Below are 21070 nucleotides of genomic sequence, written 5' to 3'. Positions count from 1 at the left end.
CTGGGGCAAACGTTTCATCATAGTCAACACCCTCTACTTGTGTGTAGCCTTGAGCAACCAACCTAGCTTTATTTCTAACCATAGTACCATTCTTATCAGATTTATTCTTAAAGATCCACTTGGTACCTATCACATTCATGTCTCTAGGTCTGGGAACAAGAGTCCAAACATTGTTACGTTCAAATTGACCTAATTCTTCATGCATTATATTCTTAGGTTCAATTAAAGAAACATAACACATATGAGATACCTCATCCCGAATTTGTCTTTGGGTTTTCATTTGATCCGAGACACTTCCAATCACCTGTTGAGCTGGATGATTCAGATTCACCCTTGCTGATGGTTTGAACTCTAGGCTTGTGGTGACAGAAGCATCAGAAGTAGTGTCTCTCTGTGCACTCTTTAGACTCTTACTTACCTGAGAAGTTGGTGCTGTCTCAACTTCTAGTGCTTGGACCTTAACTTCTTTTTGACTTTGTGGTTCAGTATCCATAATTGGAGACTCACTATTTTCCTCCTCATTTGTTGCCGAAGTAGGAGAACTTGTGTCATCGATAGCCACATTGATCGATTCTATTAAAGATGAAGTTCGCAGGTTATAGACACGAAAAGCCCTACTAGTGGTTGAATACTCTAGAAAAATACCTTCATCACATCGGGAGTCAAATTTTTCCAAGGGCTCTCTATCTTTGAAGATGTAACATTTACTCCCAAAAGTTTTGAAGTATTTTACATTGGGTTTCAATCCTTTCCACAATTCATATGGAGTTTGTAAAGTGTCGGGCCTTAAATACACACGATTTATGACATAAATAGCAGTATTTAGGGTTTCAGCCCAGAATTTTGGAGGAACTTTCTTACTAAGGAGCATGACCCTAGCCATCTCTTGAACAACCCTGTTCTTCCTCTTAACAATTCCATTTTGTTGTAGAGTAATAGGGACAGAAAATTCATGCTTAATTCCATGCATATCACAAAAATTCGAAAACGAACTGTTTTCAAACTCACGACCATGATCAGTTCGGATTCTTATGATACACCCAATAGAAACACCCTATTCATTTTGGATTTTAAAAACTAAGGTCTAGAAAGCATCAAACGTATCAGATTTTTCTCTTAAAAAATTTACCCATGAAAAACGAGTAAAATCATCAACGGTTAAAAAAATGTATCTTTTACCTCCAATGCTTTCAGTGTGAGTAGGTCCCATTAGATCCATATGAACCAATTCAAGAGGACGTTTGGTTATAAAGTTGTTCAACTTTTTATGAGGGGCACGAGTTTGCTTTCCAAGTTGACATGGTTCACACACATGATTCAGATTCTTACCCAGTTTAGGTAGGCCTCTCATAAGCTCTTTGTTGGCTATCTTAGTTAGGTCTTTGAAATTCACGTGATATAATCTTTGATGCCACAAATCAATGTTACTTATGATGGTTGAGTGGCAAGTGAGATCATTAGTAGTAACAATCCTGTAGCAGTTATCAGATGTGCGAACCCCATGCATGACAGTATTTCCATTTTTATCCAAAATTTCACATTTATTTTTTGAGAACAATACTTCATGGTGGAAATCACACATTTGATTGATGCTCAAAAGATTTGCTTTAAGGTCGTCAACAAGTAATGCATTTTCAAGCTTGAGAAGACCAACCACACTTATAGAGTCCTTACCAATAACTCTAGAAGTGCCACCATCTCCAAAGGTAACAATTCCACCTTCATATTTTTCAAGGGAGGTGAAGTAGGATTTGTCACCTGACATGTGACGAGAGCACCCACTATCAAGCTACCACATGTGTGAGTCACGTGCTTTTAGAGCAGTATAAACAACTAAACAAGTCAAGTCATCTTTTCTCACCCATATCTTTTTGGTTTTAACAAAATCAAGACTGGCGGTCTTGGTACATGTCTTAGCGTTATGAACACCCTCATGTATCTTGGTGTTCCGCCTAGACATGTAAGGTTGTCTCATAACCCAAAAAGTATTAGAATTTCTACCTTTTTGAGACACCTTACCAAACAATTCAAAGCAATAAGGACGAATGTGGCCATACCTACCACAATGATGACAAACAAAAACAGGTTTTACCTCCCTTTTGTCGATCTTACCCCCATTCAGCAGATGAAGAGAGGGATCACCCTGGTGCACCTTCGGCTTTCCCTTTTCTTGAGTCTTCAGGTCATGAGATGTAGAGGTCTGTCCCTTGTGAGCTGTAGCATTACCATAACCTAACCTACTTTTGCCACAACCCATTTGTTGAGATCCGAAGATGTCTTCTAATGACTTGGAACCTTTATTCCACATGGCAATTGTGGCTCTAGCAATTCTGAGTTCTTCATCTTTATGACAGACCATCTCTTTCAATGTAGCTTGTGACATCTCAAGGCTTTCAATCTTCTCTTCATATGTGGCATATATTTTCAGAAGTTTATTCCTTTCGGTCTCAAAAGATAGAAGTTTCCCACATAGGTCTTGCCTGTCATTAGAGATCTTGATGACATTCTACTTTGTTGTTGCAATTTCTTTTTTTAGCTTAACATTCTCACTCTCAGATGTTTTGAGCTTGAGAGTGAGTTTATCATTGATCTTGGATAGATTTAGGGATTCATCGTAAAGCTTTTCGTAAGCTTGTTTTAGATCATCACCATCAATCTCATCATTGTCTTCTGATGTTCCATCATCTTCTTTTTGCTCCTCTTTCTTCTGGACCTCATCCAGTCGAGCCACTAAGGTAGGAAAGGTGATAGATGGTGGTGAAGATGACTCTCCTCTTTCATGAAATTGACTCAGAATGTCCCATGCATCTTTGCCCTTAGTGCAGTGAGCAACCCGTTGTTGTTCTCCATCAGTAATTGCTTCACGAATTGTAATCAGAACTCTCTGATTGCTCGGACTGTTAGTACTTTCAACATCTTTTTCAATAGCTTGCCAGCTTTCAAGGTCGAAAGCTCTCAGAAACGCCCTCATTCTGATCTTCTAATACAAGTAATTACTCCCATAAAAGGTAGGAGCATAGTGTAAATTCTGACCACGAGCAAATTCCACTGGCTTTGAAGGAGGTTGAGTGAAAGTGGACCAGAATGCCATGAAAGCACTATTTCCGTCTTCAGCGGATTCAGTTTCTTGGAGTTCTTGCTTTGACCTGCTTTCATCATCCCAAGTCACTGTATAGACTTTCTTCTGATTCTTTTTCGATGGACATTCAAGAGCAATATATCCAAAACCTTGACATTCATAACACTTGACCACTTACCCCTTTACAATCTTCTTTTTAGTTTTTAGAGCAAGTTTTGGTGGAAAAGTTTTGGATTTATCATTACTCTCGTCTTTTGAACTAGGGTCTCTGAAATTCGGCTTCTTTTTTTTAAATTTTTTTTTTGAACTGTTTAGTAAACATAGTCGTCATCTTGGATTCTAGATCAAACTCGGTATCAGGAGTTTTTGCAGTCTCATGAGCACTAGTGAAAGCCACACGATCTTTTTATTTTTTCTTAGAAATCTAGTGGGCTTCATAAGTCTGCAAGTTTCCAACCAACTGATCAAGCTTAAGGGTATCAACATTCTGAGCCTCCTCAATAGCTATCACTTTTGGTTGGAACCTCTCGGGTAAAGACCTCAAAATTTTTCCAACCACTTTGGCTTCAAGGATTTTTTACCGAGTGTGAAACAAGAATTCACGATGTCACTAAGTTTAGCATAAAAATCATCAAGCGTCTCATCATCACGCATAAAAAGGGCTTTAAAGGCAGAGATGAGACATTGAAGTTTTGACTTTTTAACAGAAGTAGTACCCTCGTGAATCGTTTCAAGAATGTCCCAAGCCTCTTTTGCTACCTCACACGTGCAGATACGACGAAACTCTTTAGGTGTGACGGAGCAAAAAAGGAAATTGAGAGCCTTATTGTTCCAACTCGAGTTTTGATAATCGAATACGTCCCATTTATCAAGGGGTTTGGGAATATCGACACCATCAATGGTGACAATAGGTTCACTCCATCCATAGATCACATAGTGCCAAACTTTCTCATCGATAGATTTAAAAATGCTCTCATGCGAGCTTTCCAATAAGAATAGTTTGTACCATCAAGTAACAGAGGTCTATGGGTCGAGTTACCTTCGCGAATTGAATCCATATCACCAATCACACAAAATCATACTCCTATAGTTTTCATAAAAACAAAGAGTGACCCGCTTTGATACCAATTGAAAAACCTAAGTGATTCGTGATTAGATCAAGATTTAATTGTTTCAATTCGTAACTAATTAAAACTCACAATCTAAATCATCAAGCACGTACGAAAGTGATTTAGATTGTTGTTTCAAAAAATAATGAATCGACACAAACGATTTTTTAAGTGAAAAAATCACAATTGAAGCACCTTCAATTGTGATAAAAAAAATCACGGGCGAAACGCCACAAATCAATCCACTACTGAAGAAAAAAAGATTACAAAGATACTAAACAAATTACTAGAACCGCTTCCAATTTGTCTTCAAATCTTCTGTATGTCTTTCACTGCAACCTTCATTCGGAATTGATTAGCTTGATGTTGAATCCACAATATCTATTGTCGAATAAACGACTACACGCAACATCAAACTCCTTTTATTACGCTCTGCTTGAATCTTCAGATTCCATCAAAGGAGAATACTCTCCAAGAAAGATCAAACAAACTCCTTGATGTGTGCTTATAAGAACATGAGTTCAACCTCAATCAAACATCAAGGAAAACTAGAAAACTATCCCCAAAAGAAAACCCTAAAAACTTTAAAGAAGATCTAGGAAAATTAACCCTAGAGTTGGAGCAACAAGTGGTTTTATAGAGGCTGAGATTGCGAGGTCCGCTCGGGTGTGGGAATGGAAGCTCGAGCAGGGACTCTATATCGCGTGTTCCAAACCAAGGTTCATGCTTGAGCGGAAGATCCCACGCTCGAGCGTAAAAACATGTCACTCAGTATTTTTGTAGATACGCAAAATACTGTAAGAGTGTAAACTCCGCTCGAGCGCCACTTTGCCCGCTCGCATGGGAAGACTAAAAACTGGAAAATTACAACTTGATTTAAACATAAGTTTATCTATGGAATTTGACAACAAGTAGGGTCCTAACAATATTATGTAACATTACTTTGTGTTATATATCTAGAAAATATTATACAAATTAGTATTATATATTATACAAATGTATGATAATTAGTTACAATATTCTTCAATCTGCCAAAAACTGCCCAAACCACAATTTGTCAATCTTCTAATCCGCCAACACGTCATTCGATTTATAATTTTACTCTCAAACCGTCTGAACCACACCGAGCACACCCCTAAGTGCCATCGCCTCAATACGATCCGCCTCCATAGATGAAGCCAATTTTTTTGACATAGAAGCAATCACTTCTCCAAGCTAATCACGAATAACCACACCAAACCCCACTAACTCATGTGGTACAAAGCAAGCACTATCAGAGTTTACTTTATAAACACCTTCTATTGGAGCCTTTCGGCAAGGAATCAAAACTGGATTCAATGCTACCTCCACACGTTGCCGAATTGTCACCAATTCCTAGTAATATTCACTAGCATGGGCAGCAAGGTCTACAACAATTCTCCTGGAATTTGTAAACACCACTTGATTTCTATGGGCCATAAGCACCAACAGATAATCAAAAACAAATTAAGCGCCGACGTCTCCAGTTAATTTGCTACCCTAATCAACCAATCCAACGATGACCTCATCATTTGATCTCACAAGGCCGAAACCAGAGGGGTATGCTCCCAAACCTTCATGGCAAACTCACAATCAAAACAACAGTGAGAGGTCGTTTCAACTGCTGTTTGACACAAAGCACAACATGCATCATCTACTATCTTTCTCTTCATTAGATTGACCCATACTGGCAAACTATTCAACCCTAACTTCTATCTAAAAATCTTAATTTTCTTTGGAATTTTAGCACGCCAAAAGCACTTCTCCACACACCCCTCATTTGATGAAGAAGCATGGCCATCTCTACTGCGAATTTTCATTTCTAAATGATATGTTGACTTAATTGAGAAGACCCCTTGCTTTGTATGGTGCCACACCAGAACATCATCCACAGGCCACAGACAAGTAGACACCGATTTAATTACCACTACTTCAAACTCCGGAAAGCACTTCTAAAGCACACGATTATCCTAGACACAAGGGATGTAAGAAAAATTGATAAAACCAAACCAACCGATCGAAATTGACCAAAATTTTAGTTTTTGATTTGTTTTTCATAACATACGGTCTGTTTCAGTTTTGAAACTTTTTATACCGATACAAACTGAACCAACCGAATATTATATTTAAATATTTTTATATTATAATTCTTGAACATTATGTGAGGAGTAACTAATATAATACACTTATGTGATAAAAATTAGGGAGAAAAATATTTATAGAGTAATTTTTCATATATTTTCTTCATTTATTTTCAATATAAAATTCTATAATCTACTATTAAACCTTTAAAATTTCATGTAAATTTCTTTTCTACATCAAACTGACAAAATCGAATTGTAGCATACGATCTGTATCAGTTTCTCAATCATAAAAATTGAAATGATCAGTTCGATGCTAAATATACTCTTAACACTGACCGAACGGAAGCATTTACACCCCTACTAGACACCATCTACCATATCAATAAAAGAGCACACATGATCATCTTCTTCTAATGCACACGACATTGACATAACCTTAAAAGTGCAAGGTCTAGACAACCATTTGTCCTTCCAAATCGAACCTTCTGACTATTACCAATTCTCCACCGCAACCCCGCCTCTAATACAAGCCTCCATATACTATGCCAAGAGAATGACAGATTAAACCCCAACTTCACCTCGAGAATGGAAGATTGAAGGTAGTACTTGGCCTTCAAAACACGTGCCATCAAACTATCTGGGAATTTCAATAATCTCTAGCTTTGCTTCACCAACGCCTTATTGAACACCGATAACAACTGAAAACCCATCTTACCCTCTCCCTTCGACTTGCACATCCATTGCCAACTCCGCCAGTGAATTTTTCGTTTCTTCTTTTGGCCCCACCAAAACTTTGCAATCAAAGAATTTATCTTATTATAGATTCCATCAAGTTTTAAAAGAACACAACATAACGTATGTAGGAATTGATTGGGCCACCATTTTAATTAACAAATTTCGGACTAAAATAGATTTCAGACTTTCTAAAATTAATTTGCTGCCTAGAAGTTTCCTCATACTTGTGCAAAATTTCAATCACCTCTAACATATTCTAGTCATCCGCATTTTCAAACAGTAAGCTATCATCTACAAAGAATATATGTGAAATCAATGGGCCCCCTGACAGATTGAGAAACCCTAGAAGATCCCTTGTTTTTTAGCTTTAAAAATTAACCCAACTTTAAAATATCAAAAAGTCACTAAACAATTTGTCAACATCTAAAAAAATTAAACGTCATATCAATTTTTTCACTCACAAAACAATAATTTAAAAAAAAAAAATCTATACACATTAACTATTTTATGACAACACCAAAAAGGTAAACCTTTACTAGAAAAACAAACCAAAAAATTAAAAAGTCAAAATCATATTAACTTCTTTTTTTTTTCTCAATTTTTTTTGGTAACTTACTAAATGCATTAATTAAAAAAGTCACTACAAAAATCATTAAAAAATCACAAAAAAACCACCCCCAAACCCTAGCCTTAAATATATTTATTTAAACGGATAAATATAAGATAGGGTATTAACGTAAATAAGTCAAAGCAAAGGGGTTATTTATTAGTAACATAACAAGTAAACAGAAACTCGAAACGTAGTCCGAGTCCTGGGTTAAAATTTAACTACGGTAAACCCTCTCTCTCTCTCCCTCTCTCTCTCTCCCTCTCTCTCTAAACTACACATATATATATATATATATCCTGATCCATCCTTCTCTATTCTTCGCTTCCGTTGAACATCGAACCAAACCTCTTTCTCCTCCTACTTTCAACGCTCTTCGCCGTCGCAAATCATCACCACAACGCTTTTCCGGCCACCGGAGCTCTCGCCGGTAAGTTCACACCCGAACAAGTCTCTTTCTCTGATTTGCTCTTGCTCTTGAATCTTCCGTTTGGTTGCTGAGAAAACGCAGGAAAATAAGATAAAATTGATAACATTTTTCTCTTCCATTTTCTTTTTTCTCGGATTTTAGCGACCTGTGAAGACACTGAAGTAGTTGTCTTGTTTCAAGCGGCGAATTGATAGTTGTTTGAAATTTTTATTAGATATGTGTTATGTGTGTATATGTGTAATTATTATGGGAAATCCTTGATCTTTGATGTGGAGTAGTGAAGTTTTTCTCTTAGATTGTTAATATGATTTTCCTTTTATCTGGCCATATATTTTAGTTTTTTATTTTATTTTATTTTTGGTTCCACTGTTGAGATCTAGAAGCCTTGACAGAAAATTGAAGTCGTTTTTTGAACTACAGTCTGGATTTCAGTTATTTTTATTTTAAATTCATCGATGCTTGTTGGTACTTTTGAGTGCTTTCCTACAAATTTTGTTTGTTGGTTGTTTCAATATTGTCGATTTTCGTTTTGTAATCTATAAGGACTACAAAAACAGTTGGCTCGGAATTACTACAAAAATAAATAAATTTTAAGGCCATGTTTTTTGGACGGACATGGCGTTGGGATTGGGGTAATAATCCAAAAAAATACGTAATTTGATGTTTGGTTATGAAAATTAAGGTCCAGATCGGACTAATAGTCCACTGTCCTTCCAGACATGGTATCCTCATATGGGGATTATTGAATCGCAAGAGGGGAGGTGGGATACAAAAATGGAGGACTAGTGAAAGGTTTCTTACTAATTGGTCAAATTGAAAAAAATGATAGGATTTTATTAATCCCTTCTCATAATCCCGAGCCAATTCAAATATGAGATAGGATAGACAATCCAAAAGCACTAATAATATAATAGTCCTAAGAATGCTAATCCTATCTAATGCAGTTCGTCTAAACAAACATGCCGTAATTGCATTGTGGGTTTATGAAAGAAAATTAAGATGTTATTTTCATAGAACTAGATGAGAAATTGAAGATACTTCAGACAAAAGTTTTGGGAAATGACCTGTATTTTATTTTGGCCTTGTTTGTCATGTACTAAAAAAGTCAAAAAGTCAAAAAGTCACTATTCTATTTAAGTCACATTGCCTCTCTGCCACATCACTTCAAACCCAAGCCAAACCCAACCCATATTTCATAAAAAGTCAAAAAGTGCACTTATTTAGAACATCCCAAACCACCCCATTATTTTTTCAATAAAAAATTTTGAAGATTGTTTGCGCATTGAGGGATTGTTTCCGCATTAAGGGAATGGATAAGTATGAGAAAAAGGTTAATGAGAATCTAATGCCTTTTGTTAATGATTATCATCTTTTCTTTGCATGGTTACTGTAATATCATGCAATAACAACCTTCAGTGAATTATTACTGAATGGAGCTGAATTAATGTCTAGGTGATTGCCTCATCTGCATCTAGCTAAACATTTAGATATTTTGTTGTATCCTGCAGCTTTTTACAAAATTTTACTGTTTTACAGCGGTTCATACTTGGGTTCTTATCTTGAGTTTAGTATATTAATAAATAATAATTATGACTGTTATACAATAACATGTGTTTCTACTTATCAGACTGGAATCCAGATGAAGGTTTCCCGTTTGGCCTTAAGATATGACTACCTAGTCCAACTCTTAACTAGGAAGAATTTATGTTTCTTTTAATACTTATTATTATGATTTTCTTTGTATGTATGCTTCTCTTTTAAATCTTAACTCCTCCTTTTGGCGTTATTTTCTCCCCCTTTTTCTCGTACTCCTCTCATTCTATTTATGAATTTCAGAAGAGTTTCATGTTATCTGTTTCATTCAAATTTTAATCTATTTCCCACCTTTTCCACTATCACTAATAATTTTATGTTAGGTGCTTATCTAGTATTCTAGTACATAGTGGTAGGGCCAGCCCTGAGTTTTATGGGGCCCTAGGCGAATTTCTAAGTGGGGGCCCTTTTACATATTTACCTAGAAAAAAAAAAAGTTACAGTAAAATGGTAAATGACCCCCCAAAAAAATTAAAAAAATTATTTGCTAATATCTGCACAAAATTTACTCGAATTAATTTTTCTACTTTTTGCTTCTTTTTTCTTTTTTGATATCCATAGCTAGACTGTGTAGGAAACATGATTATATAATCAACAATCCACAATCCACAGAAATTCAATCCACAGAAATCTACAAGGAACATGTTTACAGACACATTGAAATAGAGTTATATTAGCTTTAGATTCTTTCAAAGAACATGTTTACAGAACTTAGGGCACAAAAATTAGAGATTATTAAATTAGGACACACTTTGAACTAAAACCTAAAACCAGTTAGGGCACACATTAAACCAGAAGCTAAAAGCCAATTCGGGTAGAAATTACGGTGCACATTGGACCAAAACTAAAACCAATTTAGGCAAAGAAATTATAGAAATCCGCGCAAAGATTTCTTCCATTAAAACGCGTTAACGAAATAGAGAGAGAGTGGACTCACTGCCACTGGACATGGATTTCTGGTCAACTGCTCGTTCCTTGCAATTAATTTGCTTCTCGCTGCTGCTTGCTGCTTGTTGCTTGCTGGACGCTCAATGCTGCCTAGTCACTGCTGTATGGATTGAAAAAGAAGAAGACTTGAAGAAAAGTATTGGTTGCAGGTCGCTGCTGCTGCATTTATCTATTTATTTTTGAACTTCCTAGTTGCTGGTACATCGACTGATGTGAATTTTTTTATTTTTTCAATTTAGAACCAGCATCTTTTTGGGCCCTTTTAACTTATTTAAGTAATCTGAAAGATTGGACCTTTTAACTTTTTTGAGTTATCTAAAAGATTGGGCCTGAATGTATTTGGGCCTAGTTTTAAATTTTCTAATGCTATTATGGATCTATATATTTCCCCAGAATTTGGCGCCCTGCCTAGGGCCAGGCCTGCTAAGTGGGGTTCAGTGTGAATAGGATTTGAACCAACTACTCACTAGGCCCCATGTGAGCTTAATGTGCCATGCATAGCTTGGTTTAATCATTTAGGCCATTTATTCCTTATCATAAACATTCTAGTGTGAAAATCTTTAGAAAGTTTGAAGCCAAGGCCGCAAAATGCCCAAGCTCATTAAGGCTAGGGTATATTTCCTCATTTTATGTCAAGCAACATGCTTTCAATTAGGCCCATAAAGTCTTATACATAGGAAAACCTATGTATTCTATTCGTCAAAAACCTATTTAAAGGTCTCTACAAAATCCAAAAGTGGTTCAAAGACTGGTTGAACCAATGTCATGGTTTTGTAGATAGATAATGTGGCTTATAATTGCTAATATTTTGTATTCGAGATTCATGGGCATATGGATCTCTAGTGCTTGATTCTTAGTGTTTAAAGTTATATAACATATTCTTGAATTTAATCCTGGAGCTTTTATCACTGTGTATTTGTAGTCATATTTGGTTTAGTTGATGCATATATTAATTGTAAAGATACACATCAATATTTATTTAGTTAACAAATTGAGTGGATATGATAAAAAGTTCAAATTTTTGCTTGTGTTTCATATTTTAATTTCATTAAGTTGTGATTTAATACATATGTGTATCATACACATGGCTTACTTAACCTAGCTTGTGCTCTATGATGCACCTTACATTTGGGCTTTATAGACATTGGCACTTAATGTGTCTTGAGTGGAGAAAAGGTGTATGTGGATCACATAGTTCAGACTTATGTAAACAAATTACTTATCAAAACAAGGATTTTTTTTTTGGTAAATAAAACAGGGAATTTCATTCACTCAATGATGTAATTATCCATTGATGCTTATCAAAACATGGCAAAGTTTTAATGTGCATTGTGCACTAGATAAGAGAATGGAGATTTAAATGTTGTGGTACTCACCTAGATTTTAGTGAGTGTTTTGATTCACTATTATCTTAAATTCTTTTATTTACTTGACCCCTATTTACTTTATTTATGCAAAAGACTTTTAAGGGAAAGAAAGATATATTTTACTATATTTATGCAAAAGACTTTTAAGGGAAAAGAAAAATCATTCATTCGTTGGGGTGCTGTATAGGTCAAATAGTTGCAAAGCATTAATAGGTAAACTGTCATATGAGCTCTTCTCTAGTAATCCCTGTTCGATTGTTTCTCACACTTCATGGGCTGTCTGTTTGGCAAGAGTCAGCACAGAAGATTGATGTTGTTGATTGCTCTCAGTAACCATTTAATGAATGTGATTATTGTCTGTTTTCATGGGCTAACAAGGATTGAGTATAATTAGAATGCAGCCCATGTAATCAGCCAAAAAGTGTTCTCTAGAAGTTTTACATGAGCATGAATATGTTTAAAAATTGTAGTTAATGATTTTAAGTCATTATGATAAACTTCAGAATTCCTCTTACATGTCCATGCAGACAAGCAAATGGTGGATTCCAAATTTTTGGCACAAATAGTTTTTAAGTCAATAGTTAAATTGGGGGGGACCATAAATCAGTACATGCTTGTGGGTAGCTACCTTAATAATTGGTCAAATAACTAGTGATTCTGTCCCTTCCATCCTATATATTGTAGGTGAATATGAGAGTGAGAAGTTATAAGTTATATTAGTCGAGTAAAGTTTTGTTCATATGGGAGAGAGGAATTATGCAGATTGCATTCTGATTCTCTCTGATGTGGAAATTGATAGATGTCAGTTAAAGTTGATACCCTGATCAAGATTATTAAGAAAGGCTGTCCCAAAGCTCTGGTATCTTTATGTAGTAATGTGAGAAGTTAGAGAATAAGGAAGAGAGATTTCTAACTTGGTGCGATGGCAAGTGCTCATCCACTGCAGTCTTGTGATTCTGCTTTGAGTAATGGGAATTAGCCTCTCCACAAAAAGAGGGGGTTAAGATAGGCTACCTACTACCACTCCTAGATCCTACTATGAAGCGGGTGCCTCGTGCATTTGGTACAACCATTTTCAATTATACATGAAGAGCTCTTTCAGGCAAGCCCGAAAAAAAAAAGCAAGAAAGAAAAAGAAGTGCTCTTTCCAAATGGAGTCACCAAGGGTTTGATTCCTGCATACGGCTCTATCATTTACTTCTGTTTTACATATCCAAAAAAGAAAAGAAAAGAATGACATAAAATTGCAACCTACAGAATTTTAATTTCTAATTCAAGTGGAATGGAACACCTAACCATGATGACTCATGAAAAATGTTACTGTATTACTGTAGTCAAGCAACTGAAATTGAAATTTGACATTAAATTTTGTTCTTATCTTTTATTTATACTTGATATGACTTGTTTGGATGATTATATGATAATGAGTTAAATGTAGGCTTATGCAGTGCTCAATGGAAATACTGATATGGAGTTCTGGTTTTGTAGGTGTTGTAGGTTTTTTTACCAGTACCTGTATGCCTAGAAAATTTTCTACTGGTCATGGCATCAAGATCATGCACAAACTTATTGGATTTGGCTTCTGGGGACCTACTTGATATCCTTCAAACTCCTAGATCTCTTCCAAGGGTAATGACTGTACCTGGAATTATCTCTGACGTGGATGCTGATTCCGATGGGACTTCATCAGTTTGTCGTGAGAGGAAAATTATAGTATCAAATATGCTTCCTTTGCATGCTCAATGGGATGCAGAAACTGCCAAATGGTGCTTCAGCTGGGATGAGGATTTACTGCTATTACAATTGAAGGATGGCTTTTCACCTGAGACTGAGGTTATATATGTGGGTTCCCTCAAGGTTGACATAGATGCCAGTGAACAGGAAGAAGTTGCCCAGAAACTTCTTGACAATTTTAATTGCGTTCCCACCTTCCTACCCCATGACCTTCAGGAAAAGTTCTATCATGGTTTCTGCAAACAGCAACTATGGCCTCTATTTCATTACATGCTACCTATGTGCCCAGAGCAAGGTGACCGCTTTGATCGCCAATTTTGGCAGGCCTATGTGTCTGCAAATAAAATATTTGCAGATAAAGTTATGGAAATAATTAATCCTGAAGATGATTATGTTTGGGTTCATGATTATCACCTCATGGTTCTCCCTACTTTCTTGAGGAAGTGCTACAATCGTGTCAAGCTAGGATTCTTTCTGCACAGTCCATTCCCTTCATCTGAAATTTATCGAACTATACCTGTTAGAGATGAAATTCTGAAAGGATTACTGAATTGTGATTTAATTGGTTTTCATACATTTGATTATGCCCGTCACTTCCTGTCATGCTGCAGTAGAATGCTAGGTCTGAATTATGAATCTAAGCGAGGATATATTGGGCTTGATTACTTCGGTCGTACAGTGTTCATTAAGATTCTGCCTGTGGGTATTCATATGGGTCAACTTGAATCTGCACTGAGTCTTTCTTCTACATCTATCAGAGTCAGAGAGATTCAGGAGCAGTTTAAGGGGAAAAAGGTGATTATTGGTGTTGATGACATGGACATATTCAAAGGCATCAGTCTGAAACTACTAGCATTTGAACTGCTCTTGCAGCAGCATCAGGAGTTGAAGGGTCAATTAGTCTTGGTTCAAATAGTAAACCCTGCTAGGAGCTCAGGAAAAGATGTGCAGGAAGCAAAAAGAGAAACATATTCGACTGCCAAAAGGATCAATGATGTTTATGGATCTCCTGATTATGAGCCAGTAATTTTGATCGATCGTCCCGTTGCTCGTTATGAAAAGACTGCCTATTATGCTGTGGCGGAATGTTGTATTGTGAATGCAGTGCGTGACGGTATGAACTTAGTTCCTTACAAGTATATAGTTTGCAGGCAGGGCTCACCAGAAATGGATAAAGCCGTGGGTATGAAGACAGATTCGCCTCGCACAAGCATGCTTGTTGTGTCTGAGTTTGTAGGCTGTTCACCTTCTCTAAGTGGAGCAATTAGGGTTAACCCATGGGATATTGATTCTGTGGCTGAGGCTATGAATTTGGCAATCACAATGCCTGATTCTGAGAAGCACTTGCGGCACGATAAGCATTATCGATATGTTAGTTCTCATGATGTGGCCTATTGGGCTCGCAGCTTTGTGCAGGATTTGGAGAGAGCATGCAAAGATCACTACAGTAAGCGCTGCTGGGGAATTGGTTTGGGACTGGGCTTTAGGGTTCTTTCACTTTCTCCAAGTTTTAGAAAGTTGTCTATTGACCACATTGTCTCGGCATATAAAAGGGCAAAGAGAAGGGCTATATTTCTGGACTATGATGGTACTGTTGTTCCTCAAAGCTGTATTATTAAAAGCCCCAGCCCTGAACTTACTATTGTTCTCAATACTCTATGCAACGACCCAAAGAACACAGTCTTTATTGTTAGCGGGAGGGGAAGAAGTTCACTGAGTGAGTGGCTTGCTCCATGTGAGAGGCTGGGAATAGCTGCTGAACATGGGTACTTCATTAGGTATGTCGCTAATGTGTTTTTTTGGTTCAGCTTCCATTTTCAGATGCTACATTGTAGTGAGTTTTGTGTTATTCTTTCTCGTTGCAGGTGGAATAAAAACTCTGACTGGGAATCCTGTCCCTCGACTGCAGATCTCGATTGGAAGGAAATTGTGGAACCTGTAATGAAGTTATACACTGAGGCAACTGATGGCTCTAACATTGAAATTAAAGAGAGCGCACTAGTGTGGCACCATCAAGATGCAGACCCTGACTTTGGATCTTGCCAAGCCAAAGAAATGTTGGGCCATTTGGAAAATGTACTTGCAAATGAACCAGCTGTTGTCTGCAGTGGCCAACATATTGTTGAAGTCAAGCCACAAGTATGACCATGCCTCTCTCTCTCTCTCTCTCTCTCGCACGCGTGCACACACACACACATGCACACATATACACACCAAGCAAGCTCTTGCACTATGTTACCTGGAACATGGATCCCTCCAGTATGTGCAACAGGAACTGGAACGTGGTACGCTATATGCTTTAAAATGTGGTACGATAGGAGTAGATTTGTATAGATTACACTATAAGTATTTAAAGTACTTTTAGAGTAATTTTTTTGTATGAATTAAACATCCAATAAAATGAGGGTTTTTTTCTACTTTTTCCAAATTAATCATGTAGCAAACACATTTCTATAAGTATTCTGGCTCATTTTTTAAGTTTTGTCCTGTCAAAATGACACTCACCTTAGATTTTAGTGTAGTATATTTGATTTGTTTATTTTTAAAAGGAAAATTTTAGGAAATATGTTGGAAAAGACTTTAAAATCATTTTAGATCGCTGAATTTACCCTTTTAGAACGAAAGTGTACCATGTTTCTGAACTTGTGTTTCAAAACATAATTTGCTAGAGTGTTAGTGTCTTCTGGAACTCTGTTGGGGTTGTTGACAACTCCGCCGGTCCCAAGCTCGAGTTGAGGAGGATTGTGTTTTAGGTAACCGACAGCCAACACGTAAAAAGTCGCTCGGATCTCTTACGACAATGAATCTTACTTTGAATCGTTTAAATGTTAGGTCATTCCTCTCAAGTGACGCGTTGTGCCTGTCTCCGAGTGTTTCGAAAAGTGAGTAAGGGGCGCCGCATCGACACCTGGGTGCGGTAAAAAATGGTCCAAGGTTCTCGCGTTTTTCTGGACAAGTGTGGGTAAAGAAGCTAGTCCAAGACTATAGGTTTAGGGTAGCCACTTGGAATATAGGAACCTTAGCTGGTAAGATGATGGGGCTGGTAGATGTTATGATTAGGAGGATAGTTAATATAGTTTGCATACAAGAAACTAAGTGGATGGGTGAGAAAGCTAGAAAAATTGAGGATACCGGTTTTAAACTGTATTATAGTGGTAAGGATAGACACAAGAATGGGGTAGGAATCTTAATTGCCAAGGGTCTTGTGGAGAATGTAGTAGCGGTCATTAGGAAAGGGGATAGGATTATATTAGTTAAACTAGTTATTGGAGGGAATATAGTGAACGTTATTAGTGCATACGCTCCTTAAGTAGGATTAGATGATCAGACTAAGAGGGATTTTTGGGAGCAGATGGATGAGATCTTACTGGAGATACCCGTAGGAGAGAATTTGGTTATAGGTGGAGATTTTAATGGCCATGTAGGCATAGATAAACTAGGCTATGAAATGGTGCATGGTGGATATGGTTTTGGTGACAGAAATGAGACTGCCTAAAATACTATGTATAAGAAGAGGGAGGAACATTTGATAACCTTTAAGAGTGGGTCAGTTAAGAGTCAAATAGATTACTTCTTAGTAATAGAAGTGGACTGCCTAAAATGCAGTTATTGTAAGGTGATTCCTGGAGAGAGCCTGACCCCTCAACATAGGATTTTGATACTAGATTTATGTTTTAGAGGGCAATATCAAGCTAAGAAGGATGGTGGGCGTTGTACGAGATGGTGGGACCTAAAAGGGGATAAATTAGAAATATTTAATAATAGAATGGATAAGGAAGGTGCTTGGGACTTGGAAGATGATGCTAACACTATGTGGAACTTGATGGCCAATTGTATGAGGAGAATCTCAAGGGAAGTGCTTGGAGAGTCGAAAGGAATGGGACCCAGCTCTAGGGAAATTTGGTTATGGAGGGAAGAGGTTGAAGCGGTAGTTAAGGCAAAAAAAGAGTGCTTTAAAAAGTGGCAAAATGATAGAACTGAGGAAAATATTAAGAGCTATAGATTGGCTAATAAGGAGGTCAAGAAAGTAGTAAGAGAGATTAAGCTGAAAGCTTATGATGACCTATACACTAGACTAAATAGTAAGGAGGGAGAGAAGTGGGTATACAAACTTGCTAAGATACAGGAGAGGAAAATAAGAGATTTTAATCAAATTAAGTGCATCAAGAGTGAGGATTCTAAGGTACTAGTGAGGGATGAAGAGATTAAGGAAAGATGGAAGAACTATTTTGAGAAACTATTAAATGAGGAACATGGAGATACGGCAATAGGGGAAGAAATAGCCAGTAATACGATAAACCAAGACTATAGGTTTTATCGCAGGATTAGGAACTTTGAAGTGGAGTTTGCACTTAAGAAGATGAAATCAAATAAGGCTTTAGTACCAAATGATATTCCTATTGATGTTTGGAAGTGTTTGGGTAAAAAGGGGGCTGCTTAGTTGACTAGGTTGTTTAGCAAAATTTTGTTGACTACATGCCAGATGAGTGGAGGAAGAGTATTTTAGTGCCAATCTATAAGGATAAAGGAGATGTCTAGAATTGCAACAATTATAGAGGAATCAAGCTAATGTGTCATATAATGAAAGTGTGGGAGAGGGTGATAGAACGCCGATTGCGAGATATAACAGAGGTGTCAGAGAATCAATTTGGGTTTATGCCAAGCAGGCCAACAATGGAAGCGATCTATCTTTTGAGGAGGGTAATAGAAAAGTATAGAGAAAAAAAAAAAAAAACATTCATATGGTGTTTATGCCAAGCAGGCCAACAATGGAAGCGATCTATCTTTTGAGGAGGGTAATAGAAAAGTATAGAGAAAAAAAAAAAAAAACATTCATATGGTATTTATCAACTTTGAGAAAGCATATGATAGAGTGCCTCGGGATATAATATGGTGGGTGTTAGCGAAGAAAGGGATGACAAAAGGTTACATTGATGTGATTAGGGACATGTATAAAGGGGCGGTGACCACTATTAGATCGCCTGCTGGAGAGACAAATGAATTTTCTATCACTGTAGGGTTACACCAAAGATCTACCTTAAGTCCTTATCTTTTTGCTTTAGTTATGGATGAGTTGACGAGAAATATCCAGGATGACGTACCATGGTGTATGCTTTTTGCAGACGATATAGTGTTAGTGGACGAGACTAGAGAAGGAGTTAATACAAAGTTGAAGATTTGGAGAAAAGTTCTTGAATCTAAAGGATTCCGGATAAGCATAACTAAGACAGAGTACATGGAGTGTAAATTTAGTAACAGTAACATTGAAAGTAGAGGAGAAGTGAAGATTGAAAACTAAGAGCTGCCTAAGAGTGAACATTTTCGTTATTTAGGGTCGATTATCACAACAGTGGGGGATATTGATGCGGATGTGGTCCATAGGATTAAGGCGGGATGGTGTAAGTGGAGAAGTGCGTCTGGGGTATTGTGCGATAAACAAATACGCACTAGACTTAAAGATAAGTTCTATAAAACGGCTATTAGACCAGCAATGTTGCATGAAACGGAGTGTTGGGCAACCAAGAAATAACATGTAGATAACATGAGTGCGGCTGAGATGAGAATGCTAAGGTAGATGTGTGGCAAAACTAGACAAGACAGAATTAGGAATGAGTGTATTCGAGAATGGGTAAGAGTAGTACTGATAGAAGATAAGTTGAGAGAGAATTGATTGAGATAGTTTGGTCGTATTCAATGGAGACCAACAGAGGCAGTAGTGAAGAGATGCGATGCTGTAACGGTAGATAAAAGTGTTAGAGGACGGGGTAGGCCTAAATTAACGTTGGGTAGCGTTGTAAATAGAGATACTTAATTTGACTAACGAAATGACCTTTGATAGGACTATGGAAAATAAGGATTCATGTAGCCGACCTTATTTGATGGGAGTTAAGGCTTGGTTTGGTTTGGTTTATTAGTGTCTTTTGGAAATATTGCTCTTGCACGTGCGTACACACACCAGTGTTCTACCGCAAACACATTCTCACACTCGAGCACACATGCATTTGTACCTTAAGCAGATTTTATACCAAATTCTCACAATGTGCAGGGACTAAGCAAAGGGTTGGTTGCAGAGAAGGTTCTCTCAACAATGGTTAATTGTGGGGATCCACCAGACTTTGTGATGTGTATTGGGGATGATAGATCAGATGAAGACATGTTTGCGAGCATATTAAGTACAGTTGCTCGGCCATCCTTGCGTGTAGCTCCTGAGATATTTGCCTGTACTGTTGGGCAAAAGCCAAGCAAGGCCAAATATTATCTTGATGATGCTGCTGATGTGGTGCGATTGCTTCAAGGCCTTGCAAATGCTTCAAGTCCAAAACCTATGCGTATTGCCCAATTCCATGTTTCTTTTGATAGCGTGTTTTGAGTTGAACAGCGGAGTAATGACAGATGATTTTGCATTACCTGGAAGATTCCCTTTTATAGATCGAAAAAAGGTATTGCCTTTTTTTTTTCTCTCTTCCTTTTTCTAAATTTAATCTGATGCATGGTGTTGAACCTTGGCCTTGATGGTGAGTTTTTTGGATCAATATGGAGGGACACCAACAGAATTGCCGGTGTATGAAGCTTATTCAAGTAAATCACCTTTTTCCGAGTACAGTTTTGTGACCATTACTGGTTAGAAGGCAGCGTTCATTTGTATAGGTAACGATGTTTTTTCTTTTTCTAATGCACCAATATCAGATTGATCAAAAACTCTTTTTTTTTTTTTTCCTTTTGAGAACTGTTAATCATATGAAATTATGTTTAAAAATATGGTTATTGAATTCTTCAAAATGGCTGAAGAATGTTAATGACATGTCCTTGTAAATACTAATATTCATATTTTTTCTGTTTGATTACTTAAATTCTGTTTAGGCCTGATTTGATGTTCAATGTAGGAGCTTTTCCTTATGCAAATTGCAACCAAATTCATTACCAATTTCTGTTTTTCCCTCTAACATCTTCTGTGAGTGGACAGATTATTTAGAACAGCTTTGCACAATTTTATTTTTTTTTTCCCCTTTATTTTAAAGGATAGAAATGCAGTTATAAATTGGGGGTTAACAAACAAATGTTCTGAGTGTGTTTGGTAACGTTTACGTTTTCAGTTTATATTTACAAAAATTTTATAAATTGATTTTTATTTATTTTTTGTTTATTTTTAGAAAAACATAAACTACAAACGCGTTTGGTAATTGAAAAAATGTTTAAAAAATTTTAAAAATATAAAAAAGAGTGAGAAATGGCAAGTGGTGGCAAGTGGCGACGGAAGATGGTGGTGGATAGTGACGGTGGGTGGTGGGTAGTTGGTGGTGGTAGGTGGTGGCCTGTGGGTGGCGGGTGGTAATGGCAGGTGGGTGGCGGATGACGAGTGGGTGGT

At 37.0% G+C, this 21070-nt stretch overlaps 1 protein-coding gene and 1 long non-coding RNA gene across 3 annotated transcripts; one reads left to right on the top strand and one right to left on the bottom strand.

Moving 5' to 3' along the window:
• The first annotated feature begins 7813 nt into the window (after window positions 1-7813).
• Window positions 7814-20555, top strand: LOC114274462 (putative alpha,alpha-trehalose-phosphate synthase [UDP-forming] 9). Of its 2 annotated transcripts, XR_003633413.2 has the most exons (5): window positions 7840-8062; window positions 13459-15482; window positions 15570-15843; window positions 19751-20144; window positions 20257-20555. XR_003633413.2 is itself a non-coding variant. In XM_028216387.2 (4 exons), the coding sequence occupies exons 2-4, from the start codon at window positions 13513-13515 to the stop codon at window positions 20072-20074; spliced, it is 2568 nt and encodes an 855-aa protein (XP_028072188.2). In that variant the 5' UTR covers window positions 7814-8062; window positions 13459-13512; the 3' UTR covers window positions 20075-20555. The 2 variants fall into 2 exon arrangements, 1 of the variants encoding a protein (XP_028072188.2); XM_028216387.2 differs by having other exon boundaries at window positions 7814-8062; window positions 19751-20555.
• On the bottom strand, window positions 7956-10724 carry LOC145801427 (uncharacterized). Its single transcript, XR_014342900.1, has 2 exons — window positions 10593-10724; window positions 7956-8129 (listed from the first exon to the last, which is right to left on the bottom strand). It is a non-coding gene; the product is annotated as an uncharacterized LOC145801427 (long non-coding RNA).
• Window positions 20556-21070: the final 515 nt, after the last annotated feature.

Source organism: Camellia sinensis, chromosome 10 (genome assembly GCF_055761805.1).
Source record: "Camellia sinensis isolate YWXY chromosome 10, ASM5576180v1, whole genome shotgun sequence".
NCBI lineage: Eukaryota > Viridiplantae > Streptophyta > Magnoliopsida > Ericales > Theaceae > Camellia > Camellia sinensis.
The sequence above is the reverse complement of the archived record's forward strand: the minus strand, read 5'-3'. Positions and strand labels throughout refer to the sequence as shown.

Excerpts from the sequence above, each read along its gene's own strand:
- LOC114274462 (XM_028216387.2), top strand. The coding sequence starts at position 13,513 with ATGGCATCAAGATCATGCACAAACTTATTGGATTTGGCTTCTGGGGAC. Across the intron at positions 15,483-15,569 it reads GAACATGGGTACTTCATTAG|GTGGAATAAAAACTCTGACT; the intron begins GTATGTCGCTAA and ends TTCTCGTTGCAG. Across the intron at positions 15,844-19,750 it reads TTGTTGAAGTCAAGCCACAA|GGACTAAGCAAAGGGTTGGT; the intron begins GTATGACCATGC and ends CACAATGTGCAG.